The sequence below is a fragment of the Tribolium castaneum genome, chromosome 5 (genome assembly GCF_031307605.1).
Source record: "Tribolium castaneum strain GA2 chromosome 5, icTriCast1.1, whole genome shotgun sequence".
Taxonomy (NCBI): domain Eukaryota; kingdom Metazoa; phylum Arthropoda; class Insecta; order Coleoptera; family Tenebrionidae; genus Tribolium; species Tribolium castaneum.
The window spans coordinates 7,621,175-7,638,270 of record NC_087398.1 but is presented as its reverse complement, the minus strand read 5'-3'; the positions used below and the strand labels follow the sequence as shown (position 1 = coordinate 7,638,270).

At 33.6% G+C, this 17,096-nt stretch overlaps 1 protein-coding gene across 2 annotated transcripts; it reads left to right on the top strand.

The window, feature by feature from the left end:
- Positions 1 to 5,191: 5,191 nt before the first annotated feature.
- On the top strand, positions 5,192 to 16,754 carry RasGAP1 (Ras GTPase activating protein 1). Of its 2 annotated transcripts, XM_962079.4 has the most exons (10): positions 5,193 to 5,526; positions 5,749 to 5,869; positions 5,918 to 6,538; positions 10,007 to 10,199; positions 10,254 to 10,402; positions 12,856 to 13,276; positions 13,329 to 13,564; positions 15,086 to 15,436; positions 15,486 to 15,809; positions 15,860 to 16,754. In XM_962079.4, exons 1-10 carry the CDS (start codon positions 5,478 to 5,480, stop codon positions 15,933 to 15,935), a joined length of 2,541 nt encoding a protein of 846 aa, XP_967172.1. In that variant the 5' UTR covers positions 5,193 to 5,477; the 3' UTR covers positions 15,936 to 16,754. The 2 variants fall into 2 exon arrangements, with proteins under 2 accessions (XP_064212707.1, XP_967172.1); XM_064356637.1 differs by lacking the exons at positions 10,007 to 10,199; positions 10,254 to 10,402 and having other exon boundaries at positions 5,192 to 5,526.
- The last annotated feature ends 342 nt before the right edge of the window (positions 16,755 to 17,096 follow it).

Sequence of the window (17,096 nt, the reverse complement as noted above, 5' to 3'; positions counted from 1 at the left end):
GGGATGTGTAATATTATATTCTTAGATTTCTTACTTAATCTGGTGGAAATAAATGATGAATTATTAGTCAATATCTCGGTCAATATTAAATCATTAATCAATTAATTTATGTAAACTAAATTATTTAAAATTTTGTTTTGAACTTGAGATTACTGAATGAAATGTGAGGAAAGTGATTGGAATTTAATACAGTTTAGTTCAACAACGAACACTGCATATTCCAAAATTGTTAGAGTTTTACTAGATATTTCATATACTTTTTGGTAAAAAAGCACCAAAACCCACTTGTTTTTCTCGAATACTGAATACTGAATAATTAAACAGTTTTGCGTTTAATGAAAAAATAATAACAAAAAAAAATTTCAAAATGTTGGGGTGTAATACACGTGCAGGAAAAACTGTAACAAAGAGTTTGTTTTAGCTCTTAAAATAAAATTTAAGAAGGTGTGCTATGTCAAAATGAAATACAACGAACAATTTTGAACCGATTATTTTTAAAGTATGGAACAGATGACATGTTAAATGATTCTATAAATACTAGAGCATGTTTGCTACGAAAACAATCAGATCAGAGCAAATATAGCTGTTTTAAAGTCGTTGTTTTCCCAATTCAAACTTAAATTACTGAACATTTCACATTCATAACATTTGCATTGATGACCGACGGCAGTCCGGAAATAATGATTAAACAAACATTAAACCAAAGTAAATAACATACAAGAATGAGACAGCTGCTATTCTCACAAGACACATCCTGTAAAAAATCCTAAACCTAAACACAAACTTTTGCTCCAAATCCACACTTCCATTCACACAAACTTTTCCTTTTCCGGCTTTATTCAGCAAGTGTGTAAAGGGATAACCCTAGCCAATGCCACCGAAAACACGTCGTACGTAAATAGCTTCCATTCATAAAACCACTTCCGGTGCCAACTTCCCCCCAATTCAATCTTTCCTGTTTTTAAGACAGACAGAGCTTAAGATTAGCCGATTTTTCGACGCTCTGCCACTTGTAAAAAGTGCATTCAACACGAATTCATTCATCATACATTAATAAAGTGTAATCATATCCGTTTCCGGTCAGTTCTATCTATCGCTCTTTTTAGTTGAGATGCGTGCCATTCAATTACTTTTAGGGACGTGAATCTATTCATTCATTATTTATTAATAACAGTTTACCGCACAGGTAATAAATCGATGGTGATTTGGCGCTTGATAATTCGAGCTTCCTCTCGATCGTACCAACATCCGGAGTAATAAAAAATATTTACAAACGATATCAGACGTGAATAATATAGATGAAGTCCGTACTATCAGACCTAATAGAACCAAGTTTCGAAATGAGTTTATCACGCCATGCCCTATGTCATTAATACGCCGGAAATGACAAACCGGTACTAAAATAACGGAAATGTAACCTGAGATTCGTCTATTTTTTCCACGTGAAACGGCATGTCATAATTTTGAGATTTCCATGCGCTCGATTTAAGCGACAGGAAGCATTAAAAATTCAAATTTAAGTTGAATCAAATAAGTAAGTAAATTGTGGCTTTGAGATAAGACCGAAGAATGCGCTCATTGTAAATAAGAGAAAATAATTTGTATCGAAAATTGTAGTTTATATCGAAGGACGTCTATCACATGCGTGATTAACTGTTTATTTACATAACATGGTGATTACATTGTTGTTATTCTATTGATTTAAAATAAACACGGTGAACACTTCCGAACGGTTGTTTTGTATTTGTATGGGAGACAATGGAAGCTTTTTGTCAGTCGGTCATTGAAAATTCCATTAATGGATTAGCGACAACACAATATGGCACCGCATAAAAACACGTGGATGCACCAAATTTTGTGACACTCTGGGACAAAAAATGTTTAGCATTAATCCCGAGAATAAGACGTGGAAGAACTTAACACTTTGTATTTTTTGTCGGCTTCAGTGCACACAGATGAACCGGAAAGCGACAATAACATCAAAGTTATGTTCATTCATTATCATAATTCATTAATGTTACCAAAGCGCGGCCACTATTGTGTGTTATCAATGATTTCAAGTTGCTTAATGTAAATCGAATTGTTTTTTTTGCAATTATCAGCGCCCTGCTCCCTTCAAACCCTAGATGTGTCACTAGCTTCCAAGCCGCATGAAAATGTATTCAATTTTAACCACTTCCTCTGTCGACATTTCAGCGAGTTGTATGGATATGAAAGTTTGGTGGTAATAAAAGGAACGAATTTTTGTTTTCTTCTGGTATTGTAATAAATGTTATGATGTCTGAACAAGATTTTTATCTTAGAGAGATCTAAATAATTCACGCGTTATTTTTTAGCCCATCTTCGTCGTTACAGTTTTTTCTTTGGGGGCAATCTCCCATAACACACTTATTTTCCTTTGTCGACAAATTTTCGTAATATCTTTAGTAAACATTAATAATGTCGTGAGAGGAAACCGCAACTACAACAATACCTTCGGCTCATTTTAATGACGGACAGACAATAATTAAATCCCACAATTTCGAGTTTTTCTTTACTTTGTTCTTAATGTTGCTGAAATCGTATGTAAAAATGTTTTCCACATGTAATTTAAAACAAAGGTAATCGCCGCCCAAATTTTCCTTCGTGCTAAATAAGGGGAAAACAATGACTTGTAAATACACGTTATGCAAACTACGAAACGATGCATACATTCTTATCTAGCAATGTTACAATGAAATTTTGAAAACTGCTTTATTGCGAAATTGTGGGAAAGTCAGGGCGGAACGCTTACTCACACAATCTTGGATTGGGCGAATTTTCAGCCGGAATTTTAGGTTTAGTGACGCAGATAGCGCATTAAAGTAACATCATCGAGGATTTGTGGCAAACGACAAGTCGTTATTGAGTCATATGTACATTTCCAAAATTTCTAAAACAGAAGAATAAGCAGCTCCATTTCAAACAAAAAAAAAGACATTATTATGGACCTTGGTGACAAATTTACTGCCAAGAAAACCCACAAATTAAAGAGAAAAAAAATCAGTTTATGCTAAAGATTTGTAACAAAATTTAGTTTAATACATAGTATTAATTCTACCTAAACCCTAAACGCGAAGACAATATTCGCTAAGAATGGGTATATGGTATTAAAACATTACCTAATATATTAATTGCCCTCATGTGATAAATGACACAAAAATCTTCAGTAGGTCATAAATAAGGTCAGTAACAAATTTGCGTAAGCAAAAGTGACCGATAAACTTTCTCTTAAAACCGTAAAAGAAATATGGCATTTTTCAGATGATTTAATGGATAAGAGTGATATAATGTTTCCTACAGCTCAAAGTTTAAAAAATATTCATAAGAAAATTTTTTTATCTTGCAAATAAAGATTAATAAAATTTAAAAAATTGTAATAAAAAATGCTGAACAGGTAAACTATACCTATAATGAAAACTGAATTTAGGATTTCAAGATTAAAGAAAATAAGAGGTTTAAAATTAATTTACTAGTGGTACAGTGAAAGCTCCTATAAGCGGACACCCGCGGTGACATGATTTTTGTCCGGTTAATGGAGGTGTCCCTTTAAGAGAAATACTATTTTATACATAGAAAGAAAAACAAACTAAATTTATTAAATACTTATAGATTATTTATTAGAAAAAAAATTTTTTTTCTTCAAAAACTATATCTTGTTCATCCATAATCAAAACTTTTCTTAACACCCTTCAGATGCCTTAAAAATGTGAATTTCCAGTATCGTCGCCAAGCAGTTTTATAAACCAATTGTAAGTTAATTTATTAATATTTTCAATCTTTCAGTTTTCAAAAAAACTTTGCATTTTAAAAACGTTTCCACTGCCATTTCATCTTTTCATCATTTTAAACAATATTTGCTGCTTGGAATTTTCCTCCGCTCTTTCCTGTTTGCTAGAATTTCGTTTTTTATTTTTATTTGCCACAATAATGATGTATAAAAAATTAAATGATGTACTAACGTATGCCTATAGACACCACAAGTGCATATAAGAACTTGTGCAATTAAACAATACACATAATTAACCTCTTCTGAAAAAAACATGTACCCGCTTATGTGATTCCCCGAATTTTCTGACGTATTGACATAATAATAACTACTTAATAAGAGACGCGTATGACATGATGTCCGCATTGTCCGAGTCCGTTTATTGGAGAGTCTGATTGAAAAAAAACAAATACACAATATCATTTAAAATACATTAGCCAACAGAAATGCCTGTTTTTGTCAGATGGGTCCTATAATTGTCCTATTGTGACACTTTGTTTTGAAGTAATGTAATTTTCAAAATATGTTTTTAGTATGTATAGATATAAATTCAAATATACATAAATTTTTGTTTTGTTTCAAGTTTCTACAAAACTGCTTATCTCTTACAAAACAAATAAGCAGCTCCTAAAAACAAATATATCAATTTTAATTAGTGTAAATAAATAAAACAGGGGCATGTTCACATTGGTATTGTCATTTCATACAACTTAAAATTATATCTCACGATAATTTCTCTTGCAAATTGTCAGAACTCGTTTAGAAAACCACAGTGGTCTACTTTGCCCTCTAATGACTGAACCATTTTTGAGAATAGTGATGGGAAAGTTTTCCTTTTTGCATATTGAAACTGTATTAACGAAAATAATGGTCATAAATTAAACCAATTAGATTTAACAATAAATCACTTAATTAATTAACGACCAGTTCACACTAATTCAGACTCATGTAGGGGTCGCAGACTCGGTTAGACTGTAATAAAAATGACGAAAGGCGTTATCAGTGAACTAAATTAAACTTTTAGTGATATTTGCGTTCAATTGACGCCAATTTATGGCCGAGCAGTTCAAGCCATTTCGCTTTAAAAATGCTCCATTCATTAAATCCATTCATATTTTTGTTTACAAGTTTGTCTCGAAAATTATCAGAGATTCGCTACGTCATGACTCGCTCTCGCGTTATTTACAAAAATAACAACAAATCTTTAATACAACAAACGTGGGCGAGACATGAATGGCACTCAAAACCCAATCACATCGCTCCGGATTATTTATAGATGCCCATCTGCCGGAAGAGCCGGTCCTGGAATCCCTCTAGTGAATAATTCCACGTGCTAGCACCGTCATGAAATTTGTATTAATTAATCGCAATGGATGAGTTATGGGAACATACGGTGTGCTTTTTCTGTTCATTCATACACTCGGAACTTGCGTAGTGCGCTCTTTGCGCCACTTTGTAACGATTTGTGAGTGCAGAGCTCGCAATCCCATTCAGTTCATTCATAAAACCCGGTGGTGAATAACAGCACGTGCTGGACAGCCCCATTCACAACCCTCGAAAATGGCGCCTTTTTTCGTGCCACACTCCTGAAGTTGGCTACGCAGCTGGGCGACTTGATGCGGTCCACTGTCTGTACTCATGTCAAACCGATCCATTCATTTTTTCAATAGAACATGGAGTAGACAGAAACATGGCGGACGTCCCAGTGAGAGTCGAGGAAAGGCTCAAAATTAAAATCGGTGAGTGCACCTTACACTAATTAATCCAGTTAAACGCACAAATTTCACTGAGACACTTGGCTGGTGATTGACAGTTGGGCGATTGTCTTTTGTTCGATTTTATGTCAACGGTTGCTTTGTTGACATTTGAGGTTCAAGCGCTTAGCAGGTGGTGACAATTTTTTGAAATTTTGCCCAAAAATAACAGATTGGGGCTTTATTTGGCTCACTGTCGTTTTCCAGGAGAGGCCAAGCAGCTGCAACCCAGATCAAACCTGTCTTCGGTTGCACGAGATGTTTACTGCATCCTCTCCCTGGACCAGGAGGAGATTTACAGAACCAAGACGGCTGAGAAAACTTTGAAGTAAGTCAAACCTAACCTCACCACTTAGCCTAACAACTGCGATTTTAGCCCCTTTTTCGGCGAGGAGTACCAGTTCGAGGTCCCCCGGGACTTCCGCTTCATCTCGATCTACCTCTTCGACCGAGACAAGCACCTCAAACAGAACAAGGTCCTGGGCAAGGTGGCCATAAAGCGCGAGGAACTCTCCTCGTACAACAACCGTGACCATTGGTTCGCCATAAAGCCCGTGGATGCGGACTCGGAGGTGCAGGGCAAAGTCAATATTGAGCTGAAATTCTCCTCCAGCCACCACAAGAGCAAATGGGTGAATTGCTACTCCCGCAACGACCGTCTGTCGGTGCAAGTGGTGAAGTGTTTAGATCTGACGTTGAAGAACGGTGCTTGTGATCCGTACGCTGTGGCCTGTGTGACTTACACGAACCGTAAGACGGTGTCAAAGAGGACGAAAGTGAGGAAAAAAACGACGTGTCCGCAGTTCGACGAGATTTTTATTTTTGACGGATACGAGGGGCGGGATAAGGATATGTGCGGGGAGGAGGTGGAGATCTGTGAGTTGAACGTGTCGATCTGGCACGACGCCCCCGGAATGGGGGATGACGTGTTTTTGGGGGAGGTGAGGGTGCAGCTGAGCGGGATACAGCAGCAGAATGCGGCGCCGAGGAATGCCTGGTAAGGGGGCTCGAATGAAAGCCAATTATCAACTATTGCGTTTTTGGTGACTGGAAATCGGAGAAATTTTTTATCTTTGGTAATTTGTTCTTAGTCATCTCTGGTTTTAATTTGCGGTTTTACCGGAAATGGGTTCGATTGTCTCAAGCATTTTTCTAATTCGCAATTTATTAGTTAATATTTTTTGAAGGCCGCTTGCTCTCGCAAAAGAGCTTGACTCACCAAATTTTGAAAATAAGGTGAAGCTTCTATTAATTAATTTACAAATGGCAATAATTTATTAGAGGAAATAAGAAAAAAATTAGAGAAGATAAAACTCAGATAAATTGTTCAAACTGATTATGTACATGGTTTGATTTTTTTATACTTTGCGCCATCACTTAATAATAAAATAGTCTCCTATTAAAGCATTATAATTGACTTAAAAACGTGCTTGAAAGCTCAATAAAGAAAAATGTATGGCTATTTTTGACGTATTTTGTGCGATTTATTGGGTTTCTGACTGAACCATGAGTTAAAAACGGCAAAACTCGCTGTAGAAAAGCTAAAATCGCTGACCGAAAGCGCAGTTAAGCAACAGTTTTGTTGAAATAAAATGGTTTCTGATGATTCTCTGCTCAAAAATGACAAATCCCGCAGAAGAAAGCCTGAAATCGATTTATCCTGGCTTGGAAAACGATGATTTAAACACCAGTTTAGTTGAAAACCTTTGATTTCGGTCGAATCCTTGTTTAAAAATAAAAAAACTCACCGTATAAATGCTAAAATATGGCTTTAAACTGAGAGAAAACGACGACTTAATCTAAATTAAATAATGTGTGAGACCGTGTTTGTCGTGTTTTAGTAATTTTTTAGTCTGTTTGGGCTAATTATCAGTGATTATTTTAGGTCAGAAACGTGCTTATAGACTTGAAAAATGTAAAAATAATACGACTTTTGGTCAAATTTTGTTATCTTTGGCAAATTCTTGACAAGATTTTCAGTAAAACAGGTAAAGTATCGATTTTTTTGTGATTTTTAGGCGTCTTTTGAAGAGATATTGCAAAATAAATGAGTTTCTGGTTCGAGTCAACATAAGTAAAACAGGCTTAAATAACATTAAATCGATGTAATTTAGTGATTTTTCAGTCAGTTTTTGTGAAATTATTCGAAAAAAATTGGAAAAATTTGAAATTTTAGAAAATAATTGCGCTTCTAGCTGATAAAAGTGCTAAAAGACACGAAAAAGGTAAAAATATGGGACTCGGTTTCATGAACTTACCATTTTTTTTTTAATTTTTGGCTTGATTTCATGAAATAATTAATTTAGTCTCTGGTTCCACACTTATTCACACGTAATAAAATAAACAAAGTCGGGTAAATCGTGTTCCTATTTATTTAAAAAATAGATAAAAGTCGCTAAATAAATTTAGTCTCTTCGCTGCTATGAATTTCTCCTAGTTTGGTTAATTACATGGCAAAATTTTCCCATGTCGGAACTGGAAAGAATTCAGTCGCTACTGACCGGATGTTACACAGAATGTGAAATTTTCTTGTTGATTATGATTTTCTCATAATTGAAATAGATAAGCCGAGGTTATAATTATTTTGATTAATAATTGCTTTTGACCTATATCCGGATTAAATAGTGTAACGGAAGAAATTAATCCCCGTCAGTTTTATTTAGAAAAATCGTGTCTTAATGACCGTGAGATTAGCATTACAACAACAGTAAAGTTTACGTCGGTGACGAATTTTGCGTAGGATCAGACGATCGTATCCGTTTTTCATGAATCATAACATTTCTTTTCTACGATCATACACACATATATTATTCAGGTCGTTATAAAAATGTATGTTGCAATGTCATGTGCACAGTTCACGCTGAAACAGTTGTTCTTTTATTCACAGTGAACTACGAGACTGAACTTGCAATGAATGTCGATTTTATGTGCCTGAACAGTAAATTTAAAAATTAGACAATGGAAAAAAAACAACTAATAGCCATATAAATTCTCATCAAAGCAGTGGCCACACTTGTCTAAATTTTAAATGAGTATTTAATTGTTATATTGAGAAAAAACAGCTGTCAACTTGTGCATTTATTTGTGCTTTATTTTTCTTAGTTCAGTGATCTTTTTCTTTTTATACCAGCACTTAATTATAAGTCCCATAAGTGCCGTCACTGTAGGGACAGGTAATTGCTAGTTTCTGACTTGACATCTTATTATTTTAACAGTTATGACATGAGAGTCGCTCCTCACAGTCGCTATTCTAATTACACATGTCTTGATATTATTAATTAATTTTCTAAGCAATCAAGTAATTTTATGTTAGATATTTTAAATTATAGGGTGTATTGGATACATATTTTTAATTGTGAACCACTAATTAACAAAAAACATAAAAAATGTAGTAACCACTTTTTGTTCCCCCCAGTTTAATGCAGGAAGTGGTAAAATTAAGTATAGTTCTTGGATGAGAAGTCGATACTTTAATATTTAAGATTTGTACGTGCACTTGCAACTTGTATTACCGTTTATTAATAATTTTCTGACGCAACGATACCCCATTTTAGCGATTGTATTAATAAATTAATTAATCTGCGTTAGAGTTTTTCTAAGTGATAACGTAATTCCTTACTCACAGGAATGAATAATCTCAGCTGACAATCACAGAAAATGGGATTGTTTTACAATGAACAATAAGAAACTTAAAGGTAAACTGTACTTAAGTAACAGAATTTAGATTCTTGAAGCAATCCGTGGCTCACGTCATTACTGTGTGAGATTCTTTTTGAAAATTGAAATTGAAAAAGATACCATCGAAAAGAACGAGTACATCATTATACACAATTAAAGTTGTAATTTCCCATCATAAGTCTTGAGAAACCCCGTTTGAAAAAGTAATGAAGATATCAGTTTTTGGCGGTGTTTAAAATTCAGTAATTAGAATGGGTTAGTTGGGCGTTAATTAAGCATAATCAGGGATATTAGCTGTATATAAATTACATCATTTCCGTTTTTATTGATTTCTTGTCACCCTAAAAAGGAAAATTTTGCAATTAATCTCAACACTTGCGATTTTAATTATTGAGGCCACATTCTTGACATGATTCCAGTAAAATTGCCTTTCAGGAAAATGTCACTTGTTCAGATCATAAACAATAATATACAATCCATTAACATGACCGTCGTCAAAAATAGAATTGCATGCATTGTTAATTCAATAATTCATTGTTTTTTCTTATTGTTGTTTTGACGGTGGAAACGAAATTGTCTTGAATGAAATCAATTTTGTTTGTCGTAAACGCCGTCGTAAATTTTCGCGATCCAATGACTAATTAATTAAATCACGAATGTGGGAAATGAGTAATGATGTTTAATAAGTCGCCAACACTAAGAATGGACCATAAAACTTGCGGTTTGTGAAGACTTGAATAAATATGAGCGTCATAAACGCGTGACGTTAATTTAAATTTTTTTACAGGTATTTCCTTCAGCCCAGATCGGCGAAAAATCGTCCGTCCTTTACGTACTCGACGCCACCCGGTACAAGATTGTCCAAAGATAATTCTCTGGGTTCGCTCAGACTCCAAGTGCAGTACAATGAGGACAGGGTCTTTCCTGCCGAAATATACGAGTCTTTGAAGCATCTGTTGCTGAAAAGTGTCGACACGAAGGTTTGTGGGCCCGCCTGAAATGTTTCAAATTTTTGTGTTTTTTGTTGTCAACAGCCGATTACTTCAAGTGCTGTATACGTTTTGGGCGAAATCATATCAAGCAAGATGGAAATTGCCCAACCTTTGGTTAGGATATTTATGCATCATGGTCAAATTGTTCCCATCATCAAGGCTTTGGCCGACGCCGAAATTTCGATGTTGACGTAAGTATTCCGTTTATTTGAGCACATTTAGCGGCGTTTATTTTTATGAAGGCAAAAGGTCAGTCTTTGTTATTTGATTTTTAATTCTTTCAGGTTTGATGTAAAATTGTTGGTGGGCTATAAAAATGATTTGAATTAATTGGGACAGATTAGAACTGATTAGAATAAATTTGTTATCGATCTTAAAGCCATTAAAGTTAATCTATTTTTTGATCTGGCGTTTTTGTTTTATTATGACAATGGAGAAATTATGAGTGAAAATATAATGCCGTTACCAACAAGCTCCTAGTTAACTGTTATTAGGATAATAAAATTAGTGAGTTTTGGATGCAGGTCAGACGTAATGATGCAGTGTTTGACGACATAATTCCCAAAGCAAACATTGCACAGACTATGTTGATTTTTTACAGGTTTTTGCAGTACCTACACGAAAGACAGACTCATAATTAAATTTTCATAATAATGAAAAATTATTGTCTCTTTATTCAGCAATCAAAAACACCGGTTTTATTATGTTTTTGAATGAGAAATTGTGAACTACTTTATTTTTAATAGAAAACGATGATTTGAACAACAAAAAAAATTGTAAGAATTTGTTAAATCTGTACAAAAAATCAATAAATTGGATCGAAATGACTTTTAGTCTAGTTTTTTTTAGCAAAATTGTTAGCGAATTTTTTTCAAAAATAAACCGCAAAAACACTAAACCAGTTCGAAAACGTAAAAATATTTGTTTTCTTCAACAAATTTTACTCCATTAAGGCTGAACAATCACCTACTTTGTCGTTTTTGAATTTTGTTAGCACGCTTTTTTTATTCAGAAATACATTTATTTTGCAAAATTTTGTCAAAAAGAAGCCTTATTTTTTTTCTTTTTTGAGCGTATTTCGGAATTGTGTGTTATCTATTTAGTACTTGAAAGTAATTTAATGTTTTCACCAAAAAAAAGGTTTTCTTTATCATCTATTCTAAATGCATTTTGTTTTTTTATGATAAGTGTTTCACATTTAATTTAAAGAAGGGCAAATGTTGAATTTTTCCAATTTTATGTTTAAAACTGATGCTGAAAGAGTATATCACACATTATTAAATCAGCTATTTAAAATAGAGAATCATTTTATTTTATTTTTTAACGAGAGATTACGAATGATTTTATTATTATATTATTACATTATTAATTATAAATTTCGTTGTGGAAAACCATGACTTAAAAACAGTTTTTAAACGAGAATTTTGGATATTCTTCCATATTTTCCAGTCAGATGCTCAGTTATTTTGCGAAATTATTATTATTATTTATTATTCATTTATTTTTCTCAGCGAAAACGTAATTGTTAGCGAAATTTCTTCTGGAATACATTGCAAAATCACTAAATCAGTTCGAAAATGTAACAATAATTTTGTCGTTTTTTAATTTTTTTCAGAAACGCATTTATTTTGCAAAATTTTGTCAGTGAGACGCCGAATATTTTAGATTTTTTCGAGAGTTTTTGTCCGTTTTACAGCTAGGATCTCAATTATTTTCAAAATTTCGTCAAAAATTTCTGAATTGGACTTTATTTATTTGGTGCAAGCATAGCTTAATTTTTCACACAAACCAGCTTCTATTCATAAAAAATGTATTTTGATGTTTGAAGAAAGAAAATTTTAGATTAATTTTTTATTACATTTAAAATAATGCTGAAAGAATTGTCAATTATCAACCAAAGTAAGAGTAAGATTTCAATGCATTTTGAAAATGCTTTCGAACTAAAATTATTATCTATGCATATATTTTTTTAACATTTCGTTGTCAGTTTTTACTACGAACGAAATATTTCGAACGATTTCATTATCAATGTTATCATTAAAGTGGTATTGTAGGTGGCCCATTAATTGCCATGAATCTTATAGAAATTCGATTTCTTGCTGTTTTTCCTGTAATATATTTAGTTTGGCTGCTTTCGAATTTAGCGTTTCCAATTTCCGAAACTTCCGATAAATTGTTATGTTTAGAAATCCCGGAATTGATCTAAAAACGTAATAATAGTTCGAATAGTGACGTCGTTTCCGGTCACCTCACAAATCCACCTTTTTAAAACAAAACGCTTCTTGGCCTCCAATTAGTAGGTATTGATTGATATATGTGGGTGCAGTCCACACAATTAAATATTTATACACATGTGTATAAAGTTGGGAAATGGTGGGAGGTTCTTTCCTCCGATTGAATGAAATACGTGTGGGTTTTCGTACGGTAGGGGTGAGGGCGGCGCCGTTTTCATTCATTAAATCGAACGCGTGGGCTGACTTTTCACAACAATTTCCGCCCCCGCCATGTTTCCACAAGCTGTAATAAAATTTTACCAAAAGCAAAACCGTACTTAATTACCGTGGAATTAGTTACGTCGTGTGAACGACGAATTGACGTAACTGGGAGAGGTGTTGCTAATTGGTTTTGTTAATTTTTTTTCCAGGGATCCGACTACAATATTCCGCGGTAATACTCTCGTTTCGAAAATGATGGATGAAGCGATGCGTCTCATCGGTCTCCAGTATCTGCACAAGACTTTACGGCCGACAATTGAGCTCATTTTTAGTGAAAGAAAACCGTGCGAAATCGATCCAACGCGCGTCCGTGATTCCAATACCGTCCAAACAAATCTCAACAATCTCAAAACTTACGTCCTTAAAGTTTTTAAAGCAATAACTCAAAGCGCGATTCATTGTCCAGCTCTCATGTGCCAGATATTTTACAATTTGAAGGAATGTGCGATGAAACGGTTTCCGGAAAACAAGGAAGTTCGATATTCGGTCATTTCGGGGTTCATTTTTTTGAGGTTTTTTGCACCGGCGATATTAGGACCACGACTTTTTGACCTGACGAATGAACAAATCGTAAGTCATTCGTCACAATTTTTGGTACAGAAGTATACTATTCTATTTACAGGATAGTCAAATCAATCGGACGTTGACACTGATTTCAAAAACCATCCAGTCGTTGGGCAATCTTGTGAGTTGCAGGTCGAGTCAACAAGTTTGCAAAGAGGAATATATGGAGTCATTGTATAAAGAATTTTACACAGAGACTCACGTTACAGCCGTTCGGCAGTTTTTGGAAATTATTTCGGCGATTTCGAATCCGGAAAATCGCGATAACGACACACCTGTGACTTTAAAAGAGGGGTAAGTTTTGGCTTTTCAAATAAACTTGAATTAATAACAATCTTTATTGTTATGCAACAAATAGGGAAATTAAAAGGTCAGTTTTTGTGTTGCATGTTTGAAATTTTGTGCTGGGACGCCAAAAAATATGGAATTGATCAGTCTTGATTTACCAGAATAACACCAGAGCCAGATCTAAACACAATTTTTTAATTAAAATTGGCTCAAAAATTACATTACACATTTTGTAATTTTCGAACGAAATTCTGTCAAAAATAAACTAAAAAATAACTGAATCTAGTTCGAAAAATCCAACGAAATTCTTATTCTGCAAGCGTTTAAGCGCGTTTTTAAGATGAAAACGCATTTTTTCTCGAATTGTACAAAACCATATTGAAAAACCTTCCTTATTTTGACGTTGAGGTTTGAGGTTTGCACCTAAAGACACAATTGTTTTGCGGAATTTTATCAGTAATTATTAAAAAAATCATTGATAATAATTTTATCTTTGCATTTTCTACCAAATTTGGTCGAAAGGGTTTTTATTTTTGCTTTTTTTAACTTTCACTCTTGTTACACATATTGATTTTGCAAAATTTCGTATAAATGTATTAAAAAAATTGCCGATTTAGTTCAAAGACACGTAATAATTTCACAACATTTTGTAAAAAAAATTCTAAATATTTGCGGAATTAATTGGAAAAAGGATTGATTTGATTGAAAGGATTGATCTTTTATACCAGGTTGAAATATCATTAATATTGGATCGAAAATAACATTATGTTGCCATTTCTACCTCATATTAGGACGTTTTCACCCAAAACGCATTTTTTTGTGAAATTTTATCACGGATTACTCAAAAAATCTTCGAATTGAGTCAAAATTGGCCTTGTCTTTATTTTTTTTCTTCAAAGTTTGCCAAAAATAATGCCATTTTTTTTGCTTTTTCAAGTATTCAAGGCCCTTTATTGGGCAAACATTTTAAAAATTACCGCGTTGGTTTTTATAAAGTATTGCTTTTGCTTTTTCCATCGCTTAAAAACACGTTTTGAGCTAAATACTAAAAAAAACTTATATTAGTTTTGTCTTTTTCAGGTGTTATACCACATGTTTCAATAATTAGGAAAAGAAAATAAAGAAAAGAAAATAAATTACAAAATTTAGCGAACAAATTATTGAATCAAAAAGTGTTATTTGTGCTTTTTTAACGTTCAAATTTGTTACACACATTTATTTTGCAGCAAGATCTTTAATGTTTTCAAAAAATTGTCGATTTGGCTCAAGAAAAGTATTGTTTTTTACAATCTCTTAAAATCAAGTTTTGAGCTAAAAACTCAGCTTTTAAATACTAAACTGAACTGTGGTGAAAATAATAACGTTTTTAATCAGAAACGCTATTACTTTGCAAAATTTTGTAAAAATCAGCGGAAAAAACAACTTTTAGATATGTAGTTAAAACTGGTAAACTCTAGACACACGATCTTTTCCGAAAGTTTTGGCTACCTTGAAATATCCGTACTTTATCTTTATTTTTATTGCCAGACTGATGATAAAGCGTGCTCAGGGCCGGAAAAGGTTCGGTAGGAAGAACTTCAAGCAGCGCTATTTCAAATTGACGACTCACAATTTGAGTTACGCTAAAAGCAAAGGCAAGGAGGCTCTTTGTCAGATACCTTTGTCGAATATTTTGGCTGTGGAAAGGCTAACGGAGAAGTCGTTTAAAATGAAAAACATGTTCCAAATCGTTCAAGACGGACGTACTTTGTACGTGCAAGCGGCCAATTGTGTCGAGGAGAAAGAGTGGGTGGATTTGCTCACGAAAATGTGCCAGAATAACCAAAACCGGCTGAATCAATATCATCCGTCCGCTTTTATCAACGGGAGGTGGTCATGGTATGATCCAGAAATTTTGTGTTTTTTTTTTGCTGACTTTGCTTTACAGTTGTGAATCTCCGAACGAGTTGGCGCCAGGTTGCAGCAAAGTGTCGTCAAACGATAGCAATAATTTTCACATAACCTTGGATCCAGAGCGGGAGTTGCAAAGGATTCATTCGTTGATTATGTCGCATATGAATCAACTGGAGTTGATCATGTGCCAGCCTGAGGCGTTTATGAAGGATATTTTACAGTTTAAAACGTACGGGAACCACGACGTCAAGCAGTTTTTTAAAGTTGTGAGTGAGCTGCGAGATGTCGCTGCGAAAATTGATGCCAAACACAAGACATATATGCGGACCTTAGCCAGAGATACGAAATACGGCAGCTTGTGAGTGGTTTGCTCGAAGTGCGAGTTAAAGTTTGATGATTTTTTTTCAGAGCTGCGCCCATAGGTGACGATAATTATTTATTGGCGTCGAGGATGAATCTTGATTCGTTGTTATCAAGGCGATAAATACTTCCGGCACTGTACAAAATAACCGAAAATCTCAATTTGAAGACTGCAAAATTAATGTTAAGCAATTAAAGAACACCAGTGTATTATTCTAAAAGAAGTTAATCTTATTGAAGATTTTAAATTAGCTGGTAAGGTTCAAAGACAATCAAGTTATTCTTAGTTTTTCCAATGTATGTATATTTATATTGTTTTTTTTTTGTATTAAATGAGTACAAATACGTTGTAAAAAGCGTGTCTTACATAAATACATCCTTATAATAAATGCAGGGTTGTAATTTTAGGGGAGTCCAGATTTGCGTATACGCGAATATTTTTAATAAACGTTTTATCCATAATACGTGGAGCAAGTTCTTTATAAGGATGATATTTTCGGATACTGTATAGTGTAAATACTTGTTAGAGGCCATGAGTGCAGGGCATTTATAAATTGAGTTCAGTTATTATTTGTTCAACTGTTTGTTATCCAAATAACAGCTTTTTTAATCTTTTTTAATTTTATATTAATGACGTTAGCTTAGTGTTTTTCCTTGTCCGTTTTTTTGATGTATAGCCCAAATTTTAAAGCAGTCTAACTTGACATAATACCGCTTAGTAGCTATAAACTCCATATAGAAATTAGGAGGAAAATTGTAAATTTCGTTTTATATTCTGTAAAGTGGTGTTTTTTAATATAATTTGCATTTAATGTATTTTTAATGATTATCGTTTTTATTAACTTATTAACATTCTTGCAAAATCGTTTAAACTGTTCACGTTGATTTAAGTGTTACAAAGTTTAGGACTATTCCAATAAATTCTATGTTTATTTTATTGAAACTTCGTCTCATTCAAAACCCCATAAAACTCACCCAATCCTTGATTTAATCAAGATTCTGCTAAAAAAAATAAAGGATAGCTTACAAAAAAAATAATTGCAGCGGACGTGTAATTCCCAGTTATTCTAACGTCCGACCATTCGTAAAAAAACTGCTGGTACAGTGGTCAATTAATTTTAACCGTTTCTTGAAAGTGCGGCTTCCAGTTTGTTTGCCCTGAATGTGTGTTAGTACCTATTTATCTATTATTACCACTATTAAAACAATCAAATATTAGTATCTCGTTAAAAACGAACGTCAATTTGAGCTTTCTTAATTAGAAAATGTTGAACACGCAAAGCGC